The 12,037-nt window shown below is 40.8% G+C and overlaps 1 protein-coding gene across 4 annotated transcripts in view; it reads right to left on the bottom strand.

Moving 5' to 3' along the window:
* Nucleotides 1-160: 160 nt before the first annotated feature.
* The window catches only part of afap1l2 (actin filament associated protein 1-like 2), a 41,039-nt gene continuing 29,162 nt past the window's right edge, over nt 161-12,037 (bottom strand). For 3 of the 4 annotated variants that reach the window (XM_040039352.1, XM_040039353.1, XM_040039354.1), the window contains exons 5-20: nt 10,717-10,828; nt 8,888-8,971; nt 8,225-8,436; nt 7,284-7,463; nt 7,104-7,190; nt 6,928-7,012; nt 6,709-6,813; nt 4,722-4,933; nt 3,423-3,568; nt 2,644-2,755; nt 2,275-2,529; nt 1,883-2,180; nt 1,382-1,555; nt 1,118-1,305; nt 787-990; nt 161-691 (exon numbers count right to left, since the gene is read on the bottom strand). In XM_040039352.1, coding sequence (XP_039895286.1) covers nt 665-691; nt 787-990; nt 1,118-1,305; nt 1,382-1,555; nt 1,883-2,180; nt 2,275-2,529; nt 2,644-2,755; nt 3,423-3,568; nt 4,722-4,933; nt 6,709-6,813; nt 6,928-7,012; nt 7,104-7,190; nt 7,284-7,463; nt 8,225-8,436; nt 8,888-8,971; nt 10,717-10,828 — 2,481 coding nt within the window. In that variant the 3' untranslated portion in view covers nt 161-664. The remainder of the gene's footprint in view (nt 692-786; nt 991-1,117; nt 1,306-1,381; nt 1,556-1,882; nt 2,181-2,274; nt 2,530-2,643; nt 2,756-3,422; nt 3,569-4,721; nt 4,934-6,708; nt 6,814-6,927; nt 7,013-7,103; nt 7,191-7,283; nt 7,464-8,224; nt 8,437-8,887; nt 8,972-10,716; nt 10,829-12,037) is intronic. The other variant, XM_040039355.1, reaches the window with a different exon arrangement.

Raw genomic sequence — 12,037 nt, 5'->3', positions numbered from 1 at the left:
ATTGTTAGATTTAAATATACAAAAGGTAGTTATACTCCAGTGAGGGTGACACTGGCATCCATTTGTGAGATGGGTCTGAAATAAAGGAAGGACAAAAATGTTCCCCTTAAGAATAAAGACTTATCTTGTTAAAAAAAAAAAAAATCAACCCATATTTTTGTCAGTATATTTTTATTTGAATAAAAAGTGCATTTTTAGCTAGCAATACAAGCCCAAAGGCTGAATAATGGTGTAAATATATTTACATCTTGGCTACCAGCATATATGAACCAAGCTACAATCTGTGTACAGAGCGGCTGATTTAGTAAGGGGGCCTCTGTCTCGTACTTCAGTGGTTTTTAATTTCAACGTTTCAAAGTTTAAACGTAGCATTAATGCATTTCTTACACTGGCCAAAATGCTACTTCATCACTTTCCTCCCTTTGCAAATAGAAACAAACTTTAAAAAGTCATTGAATTTAAGATTAAATCCAGTGGTATCCAAGAACACGAAGTGTGCCTCTGTGGCTCATCATAGTCTTGACAAAGTGATGGTTTGGTTGAAGGGCCAAGGGAAGGGAGGTTCTTGATTAAAATGTCTGCTCATTCGGTGGGTCAGAATGTGGTGACGGGCGACTAGACCAACATAAACTTCTGAATTTCAGAGGTCAATGAAGATTTCCTCTTAGGTTGTTGATTTCTTTTCCCATTCCTATGAATATAAAAAGAAATAGACCTACCAATTATAATATTTCTTTCAAGATAAGATATTGACATTGATGCTTTCTGTGTAAATAAGAATCTCACCTTAGCTTTCTGTAGGACGTTGCCTTTTGTGGTCATCATGGAGGTGGGTCTGCCTTTAAGAACAGACGCAGAATTGACCGGGGAAACTGAATCTGCGTTAACATTGCTGCTGGAGGGTTGGGAAGAAGATGATGGTGACAATAACGATGACGATGACGACGATGATGACGATACCTGGGGAGAGCCTATTGTTGATGCTTTAGGCTGAGGGTAAAACAGCAGCGAGATGGTTAAGGTTCCCATTTCAAGCATCACGCACTGATTCGAAAAACACAGAAAACATTTAGCAGATGGATTCTGAGGTGTATCGAAAGACAGCCAGCACACTAACCATCGGCGTGTCCTGGAGGCTGCTGTCCAGTGTGGTTCCCAGCGTGAAGGGCCCTGACTCCACTTTCTTCAGACTTTCCTTCACTTCTACCAACTGTAGCTCCACCTCCACCCTGTGCTGCTCTGCCTCTCGGCACGCCTCCTCCTTCTGCTTCAGACGGGCTTCCAATGAGGCCTGCTGCTTGGGATCTGAGGACAACAAACTGCTGTCAGTCCCCATGTGATCAGTGCAAATCTTTGAGTCATACGGACACTGCAGGTGTACCTTGGCAGGTGCTGAGCTCCTCTTTGGTTTCCCTCTTCTCTTTCTTGAGGTTTGCCAGACTGATTTTCACCTCCTCCCTCTCTTTCTCCAGGCGATCACGCTCGTCGATGTAACGCCGCATGTCTGCCTCTGTGCGGTTCTTGCCCAGCTTTATCTCAACTGCACCGGGGCATCCTGGTAATTGAGCATTTATAATTTTAGAGGACATAGAGATTTAATAACCGTAAAAAACCCCAAACTTGCCCAGATCTTAAGCTGTGCTTTTAACTGTAGAAGATGCAGGCTGTCACTAGAGGGAGCCATGGTTATGTAATAGTACAGAATAGGAAGCAGGTGTCAAGGAAAGTAATAAGTACTTCTAACATATCTGCTTCATGATGAAAAGTTGTTGAATATATCTGTAAAAAGGTGAGTGTGGTGATATTAAAATGAAGAGCATGCTTGCTATATCTTTTTTATATATACAGAACTCAGCAAACCCACTGCCCCATTTGTCCTGACCTATAGTATGTGCCTTGGGCCTTGCAGGTTGTGGGCTGTGAGGATGCGCAGCAGCAGTGTGAGATGTTGGACCCTTGTGGATTTGTCCACCAAAGGAATTGAAGGCCTGTGTGATTCCCAGGCTGGTCTTCTTAGTGGTCTCTTGGCTCTGGGTTGAGGTCTTGACTGGTTGAGTTTGTGGCTGTGATGGAGTGGGAGTCTGGGCTCGTTCTTGTTCTGGTTTGCTGGTAGCAGAGGCTAAGTTTGTCCCATTTAATGCGGGCATTGAATCTGGCTCAGTATTGTTAGTCGACGTCCCCTGCAACCAAATGATGCGCAAATTATTAATGTAGAAAGTAAAAAATATTTTCTAGAGAAAGGTTTGAGGTTGTCAATAAACTCTAATTTCCTACCTCTTTAACTTGAGAAGAGGAGTCCTTCTTGTCATCTGCTGGTATTAGGGAATGTCTCGAAGCTTCTTTAGGGGAAAGTTTCCCTCCAGAGGATGTATGAAGGAAAGAGCGCACAGGGACGAGGTCTAGGTAAATCCTGTTTTCAGAGTCTTGTTCTGTACCCTGTGGGCCCTTGGCATTGTCTTGTGAGCATGTTTCATTGTCTTTCTGGAGATTGTTGCCCTCGCAGTTTGTCTGGCTATTCTCCTCAGCATCCTGTATGACACGAGAGGAGGAAATTAGGAGATGGCTTGTGGCCAGATGACTGAGTCAATATTAAACTGAAAGTTAAAATCTCAAAACATGGCATCGGGTTTCGTGACAGCGTACCTCTGGGTCAGCTATAGAGGCCACATCATCGTACAGATCATCAGAGTTGTGAGAAATAGAAGGTAGGGTGTCTATGTAGGTGTTTGGCTCTGAATACCTCCTCTGCATCAAGCTAGAGAGACACACAATAACAAATAACCTTGTGCAGTGGTAGTCCTCTCCAAAAGCTCAGACTTCAGACTGCTTAAAACACCGGCATTTAGACAGCTTTATATACTCTTCTATCTGGATGATGTCAAAGAGAGGGGATGTTATATTATTTTGGTCATCTGAGGCACTGTTCTGGCTGTGAACACAGCAGCTACAGTTCAAATGTTTTGTTTGTGAGGACTGACCAATCAGAAGAAAGGCAGTTTTAAAGCAGTGGCTGTGGCTTGAAAGATAGAGCAAGCCGTGTACCAATCATAAGGTTGGTGGTTTGACCTCTGGCTCCTCTATTCTGCATGTCGTCCTCAGGGAATATAAGTTTCCCTTGATGCATCCATTGAAGTGTGAGTGTGTTATGTTAGATTAAAGGTGATTTGGCATAGAATAAAGCACATATGTGTGAATGGGTGAATGACTCTTGTAGTAAGAAAGTGCTTTGAGTGCTCAAATAGACTAGAAATGTGGCGTTTAAGCACCGGTCCATTTAAAGCAAAGTTGGACCAAAGATCAATGCGTGATAAATGAGGATTATTTCAAACTGTGAATGACGCAAAACCACTCTACTAAAGTCCAAGAATAAGATATGGAGCTGGAAATCTGCATATTGAGGTGAACAAAAGCGAATAATTTACTATAAGGAAGTCCTCGCAGCATTGACAATAGTGGAGATCCTCTCAGCATTGACATAGTCGTATGTCAGCTCCTCTGGATCTGTTTTGCTTCCCGTCTGTGACAGCAAGAGTCCCAGCCAGTGACCCATATCTGCTGATGTCTTAGCCTGGGAGGGGATGGAAAAGAAAAGGACAAGCATTCACTGCAAACCATGCACTTGCAACATCATGTTTTTAAATTCTCAGAGTTTAATTTGGATGCCATTTTTAATTAATGAAATGATTGCTACAGCACCATTTCCAAGCAGCGGTTCTCTGAACTAAACTTTAAGAAATGAACCGTACAAGCCGAGCTGTTAGACTTAACTAGAAAAATATAAGAGGAAAGAGCTGTTTCTCGGATTTAGTATTTTGGATCAAACTGCTTCTCAAGAATTCTCTATTAAATAAGTAAGACTGAGATTGAGGCACGTAAAACAACCTGATATGACACGATGTGTTTACTGCCTTTTATTATTTTGGAAGATTCAAACAGCTTGTCTAAATTAGAAGGTTAACTATTACACATATTACATAATGGTTTGACGTCGCATATTTATTTGAATTAAAATAGTTTTAATGTTAACCTTATGACAAGAAGGAAAAAAACAGAACACATCCCAGAAGACTAAACATTGAATTCCATTGACCAAACATGCACTGCAGCTGGGTGGTACTGGAAGCTTAATGAAAAAGGGTGTAGCATTAGTCCCCCAAAAGCCCAGTACATCCACACCCTTTACACAAAGACGCACACTTGCATATGTACACATGCACCCACACCCACTCAAGCTCCCAGACCACCCTTGTGTGCGCACATATATTACATATGCTGTCTGATGTCAGCAGAAAGTGAGTTTCAGATGAGGACATGTTTGTTGAGGGTTCCAAGAAGCAGCTGTGCATCTTTTCTCATTTTGCTGACTCAGTATTTGCTTTTTTCCACACATTTAAATCCTGCCAGACATTTGAGCCCACCGCTTAGAGCTAAGCAGTAAGCCCAAAGTAAGCTCTCATCTGAGGCAAGCATGAGCTGCAGACAGGAAACATGCTGTGTGTACATGCGATATCATGGTCTATTTTCAATAAGCTTTGGTTAAGTAGCGCTTTGAGCTTGCAGCACACCGCTGTTCCACTCCTGACTAACTGAAACCTGCGTGGTTGGGTTTCCACCCAGTGCAAAGTATTTATTTTGCATGATAACAAAGCCTCCAGCATTTTCTCACCAATCTAACCCCCCTACAAACATTTAAATGTAGAGAACATAAAGCGGTAATCTACCTCTAGAGTTGCCATCTGTGTGCCATCCATGTCAATCCGAAAGGAGTATAGGTGCTCTGGGCTGGGGTCAGGCAAAACATTGCAGCCCTCTAGAGACACAGCAGGTTGGGTTACTTTGTTCTTGCCCTTGTCTTGGTAAAACCACAGCTGTCCATTCTTTATAAGACACCAGCAGGTCCGCCACTGACTGTTCACCAGTACATTGAGGTAGCCTGAAATAGGATGGAGGAGAAAACATAAATATGAAGTTTCCTTTTTTACTTCTCTTAGAAATTAATACTGTGCAAAGAAAACAAATACTGAAGTCGCAGAAACTTACACTGCGTGGCTTTAAGGTAATTCCACTTGACTGAAAGAAATATATGCTTGCTTGATGTGATAAACCTCACAATTCATACTGGTTCTTACTTAAACCAGTGCTTACAAATTGCTGTCATATAATCTTGTTTGTTGCTGAAAACCAACAGTCTGCCATAGAGGGTGCATATCATTATGGACTAAATGATTATAATCCAGTAGTACTAACATATATTACAATGAGGAGTTTTGACAGAACATCATTAGACCATGTTCACAGTGAGGTTCAAAACAAACTGGATCTGCTTTATTTTGCATATAACACAGGGAAGAAACAGAGACGGTGCTTTTTTGTATGTCTTGCATACAATCTAATGTTATCTGGACCAACCAAAATGATATGCAGGTGCTATGCCAGCCCACTCATGAGGTGGGTTGAGACCTTTTTGACGGACGCTGCTGGAGTGCATGGTGCTATTATTACCACCAGGAGCCCACAGGGGAGTGTCATATCTCCAGTTTTATTTACTTGCTGTACTAGCAAATGTAGGACTTATCTGATGATGCAATGAGTGTTAATTTGAAAATGTTATGGATATTGTGGATGAGTTGGTGTCATGCTAGTTTTCGTTAGTTAAACACCAAGAAAATGAAAGTGGGCGCATCAACAGGTAGCTTTTAGTGAGGACATTACTTAAAGACACTAAAAAAACTACTTTTCTCTACTTCCTTATTCACGTGTTTTATACTTTGAGTTTTTACATCAGCTGTCCTTCCTGACACAAACACAAAGGGATCTTTGTCTCCTCTTGGAAAACTGGTGATCTTTTGCTTGTCGGGCGAATGTGTAAATTACTACAAGGGGCAAAATCTGTCATGCAATTCAATCACAAGTGTCTGTAATGTCTCCAACAGCAATGTCATTGCCGTTGTGCTTGCATTCATCTTACATTTATCATGAGATATAAATGGAATTATTGAAAGGGTAATAAATGTTACTACTACGATATATTTACCTTCGACCGGGGATGTCAAACTCATTTTAGATTACAAGTCTTTTATGACTCACTTTGATCCTAAGAAGGCTGGACCAGTGAAACTCCCCCCCTTTCTGTCAGTGTGCAGAAATTTAACTACACTTTTAATCACTGAGATATCCAAATAAAAGAAAAAAGAAGTGTAATTTCAACAATAGGTCGTAGTTTTTTCTGCTGCTGGAGTAAATGAAAGAAACTGTTCAGCATGACTCTGAGTGTAAATTTTAAAAATAACCGGATTAGAGAGTTTCTGTTAGTTCACAGAAAATGTCCTTTTTACCTTTTTTACATTTTTATAGTCAATCTTGAAAAAACAGGAACTTTTCTGTTATTTAATTGTAATTGTAATTTCTTACTTAATTACTTTGATGTAGCAGGAATGGCTATGAGGAAGGTCTTTTTTAACAGGTAAAGCTGCAAAACTTGTTAAAAATACATTTAAAAGCCCAATAATTTATGCCCTACTTCACATTTTCAAAAAGGCATCCAGTTGGCCAGACTGGAGTCTTTGCTGGGCCGATTCTGGCCCCTGGGCCTTATGTTTGACTCCCTTGCCTTAGACCTTCATTAGACCTCTCATGCCAGTACGAATGCCATCCTGCAATTAAAAGCAGCAAACTTTGAACTTTGAAGTTAAGTCGATTTTTGCGAACCTGAGGTGTCGACACATTTCTCTGGGCTCTCGAGTGCGGAGGGTTTTTTCTTGCCGATGTTCATCAGGTTGCTGAACATTAAACCTGCTCCATATTTTTTCTTCACTGTGGAAAAGAGGAGGAGAAGGACGATAAATTGACTATTTTTTCTTTTTACACCCTCTCCTTGAACATGTGGAGCACAGCAGATAAAAGCTAAAACCCCACAGAGTAGCTTACCATCTTTGCTTTCTGGCGTTTCAGCATGGCTGTCTGTGCTGCTGCCGCTCTCTGAAGCCACAGAGTATCTCTCACTCAGCTCTCCCTGTGGATTCATGGCTATATTTTAGTCATTTTGAAATCTTATCAAAAGTCTCATCAAAAACATGATGTCTGATCACAACAGATCAATGTACCTTAGTACAAATAAGCCTTGGGGAGTCAGACACAGTGTGTTGGGGGTCACAGCTATCAGCTGGCTTGGGACTGATCTCTTGAATAACCTGGAGCAAAAACAAGATGTTCTCATTTTGATATTGCGAACAAACAAATAACCATCCAACGATCTCGAAAGCAAGCTACTGTGAACGTGTTACCTTCAGCCACTGCTCAGCCTGTTCTTTGCTCTGCAAGCCCAGGACAATGGTCTCCCCACCCACTGGAATAATCTTCAGCTTGTGCTCTTTCCTCTTTAACTGCTTCTCTTTGTAAACAACACTGCAGCCCAGCAGACTCACATCCAGCAGAGGTGTCTGCTCCTTGGAGCTTTTATAGCACTGAGAGAGGCAGAATCAACATGCAAGCTTCGTTAAAAATGAATTACTGTCCTTTAATTTTAGCTGCATGCTGACCAAAACAAGCTAGAAGGTAAATAGTAAATGTTGTCAACCAATCAGTGTTTAGAATAATCAGCAGATTTGTGTAGTTACTATGCAGTCTTCTCAACCATAAACCATTACCTACCTATCTAACAGCAAAGTAAAAATTGGGTAAATTCCTGAATGTGTTTATTGATTTGAATCATATTAGAATAAAAGTTTTACTGTAGACATTTTAAGAAAGTGAAAACAGCCACTCGTGCGAACTCCATGCTTTAGATAGCCTGTTAAAAAAAGTGTTCATAGGTAATTACCCTCTAGAATGCTAGACGAGCAACTGGAGGAACACTTAAGCAAACATAGTGGGCAGGTATTCATGCATTTGTCTTTTAATACCAAGAAAAATATAAAAATATAATAAGTCAGTTTCAGAGGAAGTTGCATATGCGTTGTCACAGATCTATTTCTTGACAGCTGTTCGTTCAGCGCTTGCTATTAAGAATCTCTGGCAGCTGTCAGTTGAACAGTTAAAAAGTAAAGCCTACACATCGGCTTTCTAGCATACAAAATATTACAGGGACTATACACAGCCCTATTCTTTTTAATATATGGGCTAATTTGGTTTAGATTTTTTTTCTTGTACGTATCACAACACAATCATAACACGCAATACCATAACACAAAACCTCACTGCAGCGTTAATACAGTCGTTTACCCACCAGCAGATGATGGTCTTTGATAACGCAAAGCTGTTTGGCCCACTGGCCAAGCCATTTCTTCCTCCACAGGAAAGCGCAGATGCGAGCATCTTTCATCAGCTCAATAGACGCCTCTGCTGATGGCCACTGGTGCTGAGCTGATGACGACTTCTCTCTGGTCACTTCCTCCTCATCGTAGGACTCATATGAGCTGCTTACCGCCTCTCCATCATCTACAAAGGGCAAGCAAAGCTAAAGATTACGACACTGCATGGGCTACAAGGGATGAAAAATGGCAGGGCGTCGAAAGCAAGGATTAGGAGAAGCAAAATCTGTGCGATGAGAGTGAATGAAAAATAAAGTTAATCTCTGTTTTTTGGACCTTTGTGACTTTCTTGAATGGAGGAGGATTTCCTAAAGCATTGAGCAAACACACATTTTCAGTACTGATGGTAAGCAGACAGGAAAATGATGAAACAAAGTTATGATGAACGGGAAAATAATAAACTCAGGAAATTGATAGTATGAGGCTGATTGATGATGAAACTGTTTCCTTACATGCACGGCGCTGATAAAACTGGACAACGAGCACTTTGGGGACATGCTGGCTTCCCAATTTGAATTTTGGATTTATGCAATCGCCTGCATTCATGCCACACAGACAGACAAACAAGTCCTAGCTACCCCCGGTGATAACAGCATAGACCACACTGTCAGAGCTGTACTCTCGTATCCAGGGCCCTGAGCGATGGCCAAAACAGTCCAGATCTATATAATATAAAAGGAAACATGAGGAAGAAAAGCAACATAGGGGAGATTGGACAGAACATAATGCCTTTGAATAATAATCATAGAAAAGATTACAAAAAAAAAATAAAAATCTTCATTATTGCATTCTCTTTGGCCTATTCACATATGTTTTCTTTTTCAAATGCATTCACGGGCCACTTCGTTTTTTCTTCAAAGCCGCCTTAAGTCTTTGTGGCATAGATTCAACAAGGTGCTGGAAACATTCCTCTGAGGTTTTTGTCCATATTGACATGATAACATCACACAGTTGCTGCTGATTTGTCGGCTGTATATCCGTGATTTAAATCTCTTGAGCTCCTGGTGACTGAGGACTCCACCTGAGTACAAAGAATTCATTGTCGTGTTCCAGAAATCAGATTATCCGAGCCTTGTGAGATGGTGTGTTATCCAGTTGGAAGCAGTCATCAGAAGATGGCTACACTGTTGTCATGAAGGGACGGACATGGTCAGCAACAATAATCAGAAGGCTAAGGTGTTTAAATTATGGTCAGTTTGTACTAAGGGGTCCAAAGTGTGGCAAGAAAACATGTCCCGCACCATCACCACCAGCCAGAAGGATGGGTCTATGTTAAATTCTGAACCCAGCATCACCATTTCCAGTCTTCTTTTGTCCAATTTTGGCAACAATCAAGTCCGAAGTGTAGCAGTTTTCATTAATATATGACAGGAGTGAGACCCGGTGTGGTCTTCTGCTGCTGTAACCCAAGAGATGCTCTTCTGCATGCCTTGACCATAACAAGTGGATGTTTACTGTTGCCTTCCTATCATCTAAAAACAGTCTCGCTAGTCTCCTCTGACCTTGGTTAAGTATTTTTGGACAGAGAACTCCTGCTTACTGGATATTTTCTCTTTTTTAGATGATTCTCTGTGAACCCTAGAGAAAACTGTGTGGGGAAATCAGCAGTTTCTGGAACAACCATGCTATCACTGATATTCACTTAAACCACCTTTCACTCCCATTCTGACATTCTGCTTGTTGCTTACCTAGGCGATGATTATACAGTATGACTAATAACAAACAACCACAGGCCAAACAGGACAGAATATTCTTTGCAGCTGTGGTAAAAATGTGTTTAGTAACAATTCTGAAGAAAAAGCTTCCAGTACTGAATAAAAAGCTGACATGTGTTACATTCGAACAATTGTTACCTAATTCTTTCCCACAGAGCTGTGAAACGCCGCTATTGCGCAAAAACTGGTAATACAGACTGGTTTCTTATAATTGTGGTGCGGGTCTTACCACTTACTCAGTTATTTGTTCCAGTACCTAGGCAACTCTTTTCGCTTTATTTTACAGCTCAAGCTAAAATGTTAAGCTAAGAAAAAGGCACAGCGGGTCTGAAATGTCTGTAACTTACATAGTTTAGTTGGATTGAACTGAAACAATAAAAATATATCTAAATGAAAATGGTCTTAATTTAAAAGAAGTGATTGTAAAATTCAATTTAACAGCATCAGAATTATGAAAATACACTTAAAAAAACTATTTCTGTAAAGAAGCAGTCTCAAATATTTTGTGGCACACACTCACACAAACACGAAGAATTGCTTCAAATAGGAAGGCTGCATTAAAAATAATACTGATATTCTTTGCAGTAGTATACAGCAAGAGCACTGGGTAACTCTGATGATGAATAAGGTATGAATTCATCACCTGGGGCTGTGCGATAGATGATACATCTAACTTTGAACACAGTTCTTACCATTGACAGTTTCCTCATAGGGTTGAGCCTCCTCATAGTAACTCTCTGAAGCGTCTGCACAGGCTGGAGCTGGTACTGGAGGCAAAGGGAACGGTTCCCGACACACCACACCCTGACAGATGAGAGAAAGATGAGGGAGTCAAAAACGAGAAAAGTACCCAAAAAAGAGAAGTGTGGGATTGTAAATGTCTGTGCTTTTTGTTCATTTAACTTCCCCCCCAAACCTACTGTCATTATAGTTTCTAGACCAGTGGTAATTAAGTGCTCTGAACACACGCGCATACACATGCACACACGCACACATCGACATGTGTTATTCCCACAGGCTGAACATGTGGTTAATCCCAGCTGTCACTTCAGGAATAACTAGGGAATTCCTCGTGTAACCAAACCTCCTCTGACCTGGGAGGCAAGACCTGGTAACTACTAGCACGTTTGCCTTTAGGGAAGAGGGAGTGTTTGTGCGAGCAAGGAAGAAGAGAAGGGTGTCGTATATTTGTGTGTGTGGGTATGTGTGTGTGCGTAGGGGTATATATGTGTGTGTGGCTTTCCTGAAATCACTCAGCAGTCTGGCTTCACTTCTGTCTCCTGTGTGGTAAAGACTGTCTCCCCAACACTTAATGCTTGACTAAAATCAAAACCAAAACAAACACATCTGTCTCCAGTTGTGTTTTTGTTTTTTTGTTTTTTATATTTAGCTTCTTCTTCTTCTTTTTAATGAAGCTCAGGATTTTGCTCGATACATTAGACAGATGTTGCTTGTGCAGCATAATGGCTCCTGAATATTTACACTGTTACAACTGAGCCTCACTCTCTCTGTATCACTTTTCTTTGGGTAAATTAAGAATAAAGCTTGAATCAAAGCAGGACAAGCATAGCACTCTACTGGTAGCTACTGGTAACGCTCTCCAGGAGGATGGAAAAGCAAAGTCACAATAAACTTCTTAGTTCTTGTTAACAATTTAGGCTATTTCTACTTTGTGACTGACACAAAAAAATCACACAAAAAAATAAGATTTTAAAGGCTTATTAAATCTAAATCCACAAACCAATCAATGACATTGTGTGGGTTAGACACATTAGTAGACATATAACAGTTAGAAGTTACACAGTACACTAATCTAGCAGAAGATTCTATTCTATTCTACTCTATTTTTATGGCCTCCAGGTGCTTTATACTATCAAGTAAAGACCCTAGAATAATAAAGAGAAAACTCTCTGTGAGCAAGCACTCTGGCAAGAGTGGAAAGGAAAAACTCCCTTTTAACAGGAAGACATCTCCAGAAGAACCCAGGAGGCTCAGAGTGGCAGCAATGCGCTG

Source organism: Simochromis diagramma, unplaced genomic scaffold (assembly GCF_900408965.1).
Source record: "Simochromis diagramma unplaced genomic scaffold, fSimDia1.1 OVJJ01000402.1, whole genome shotgun sequence".
Taxonomy (NCBI): domain Eukaryota; kingdom Metazoa; phylum Chordata; class Actinopteri; order Cichliformes; family Cichlidae; genus Simochromis; species Simochromis diagramma.
Note: the sequence above shows the minus strand (reverse complement) of the source record. Positions and strands in the feature narration are given on the sequence as shown.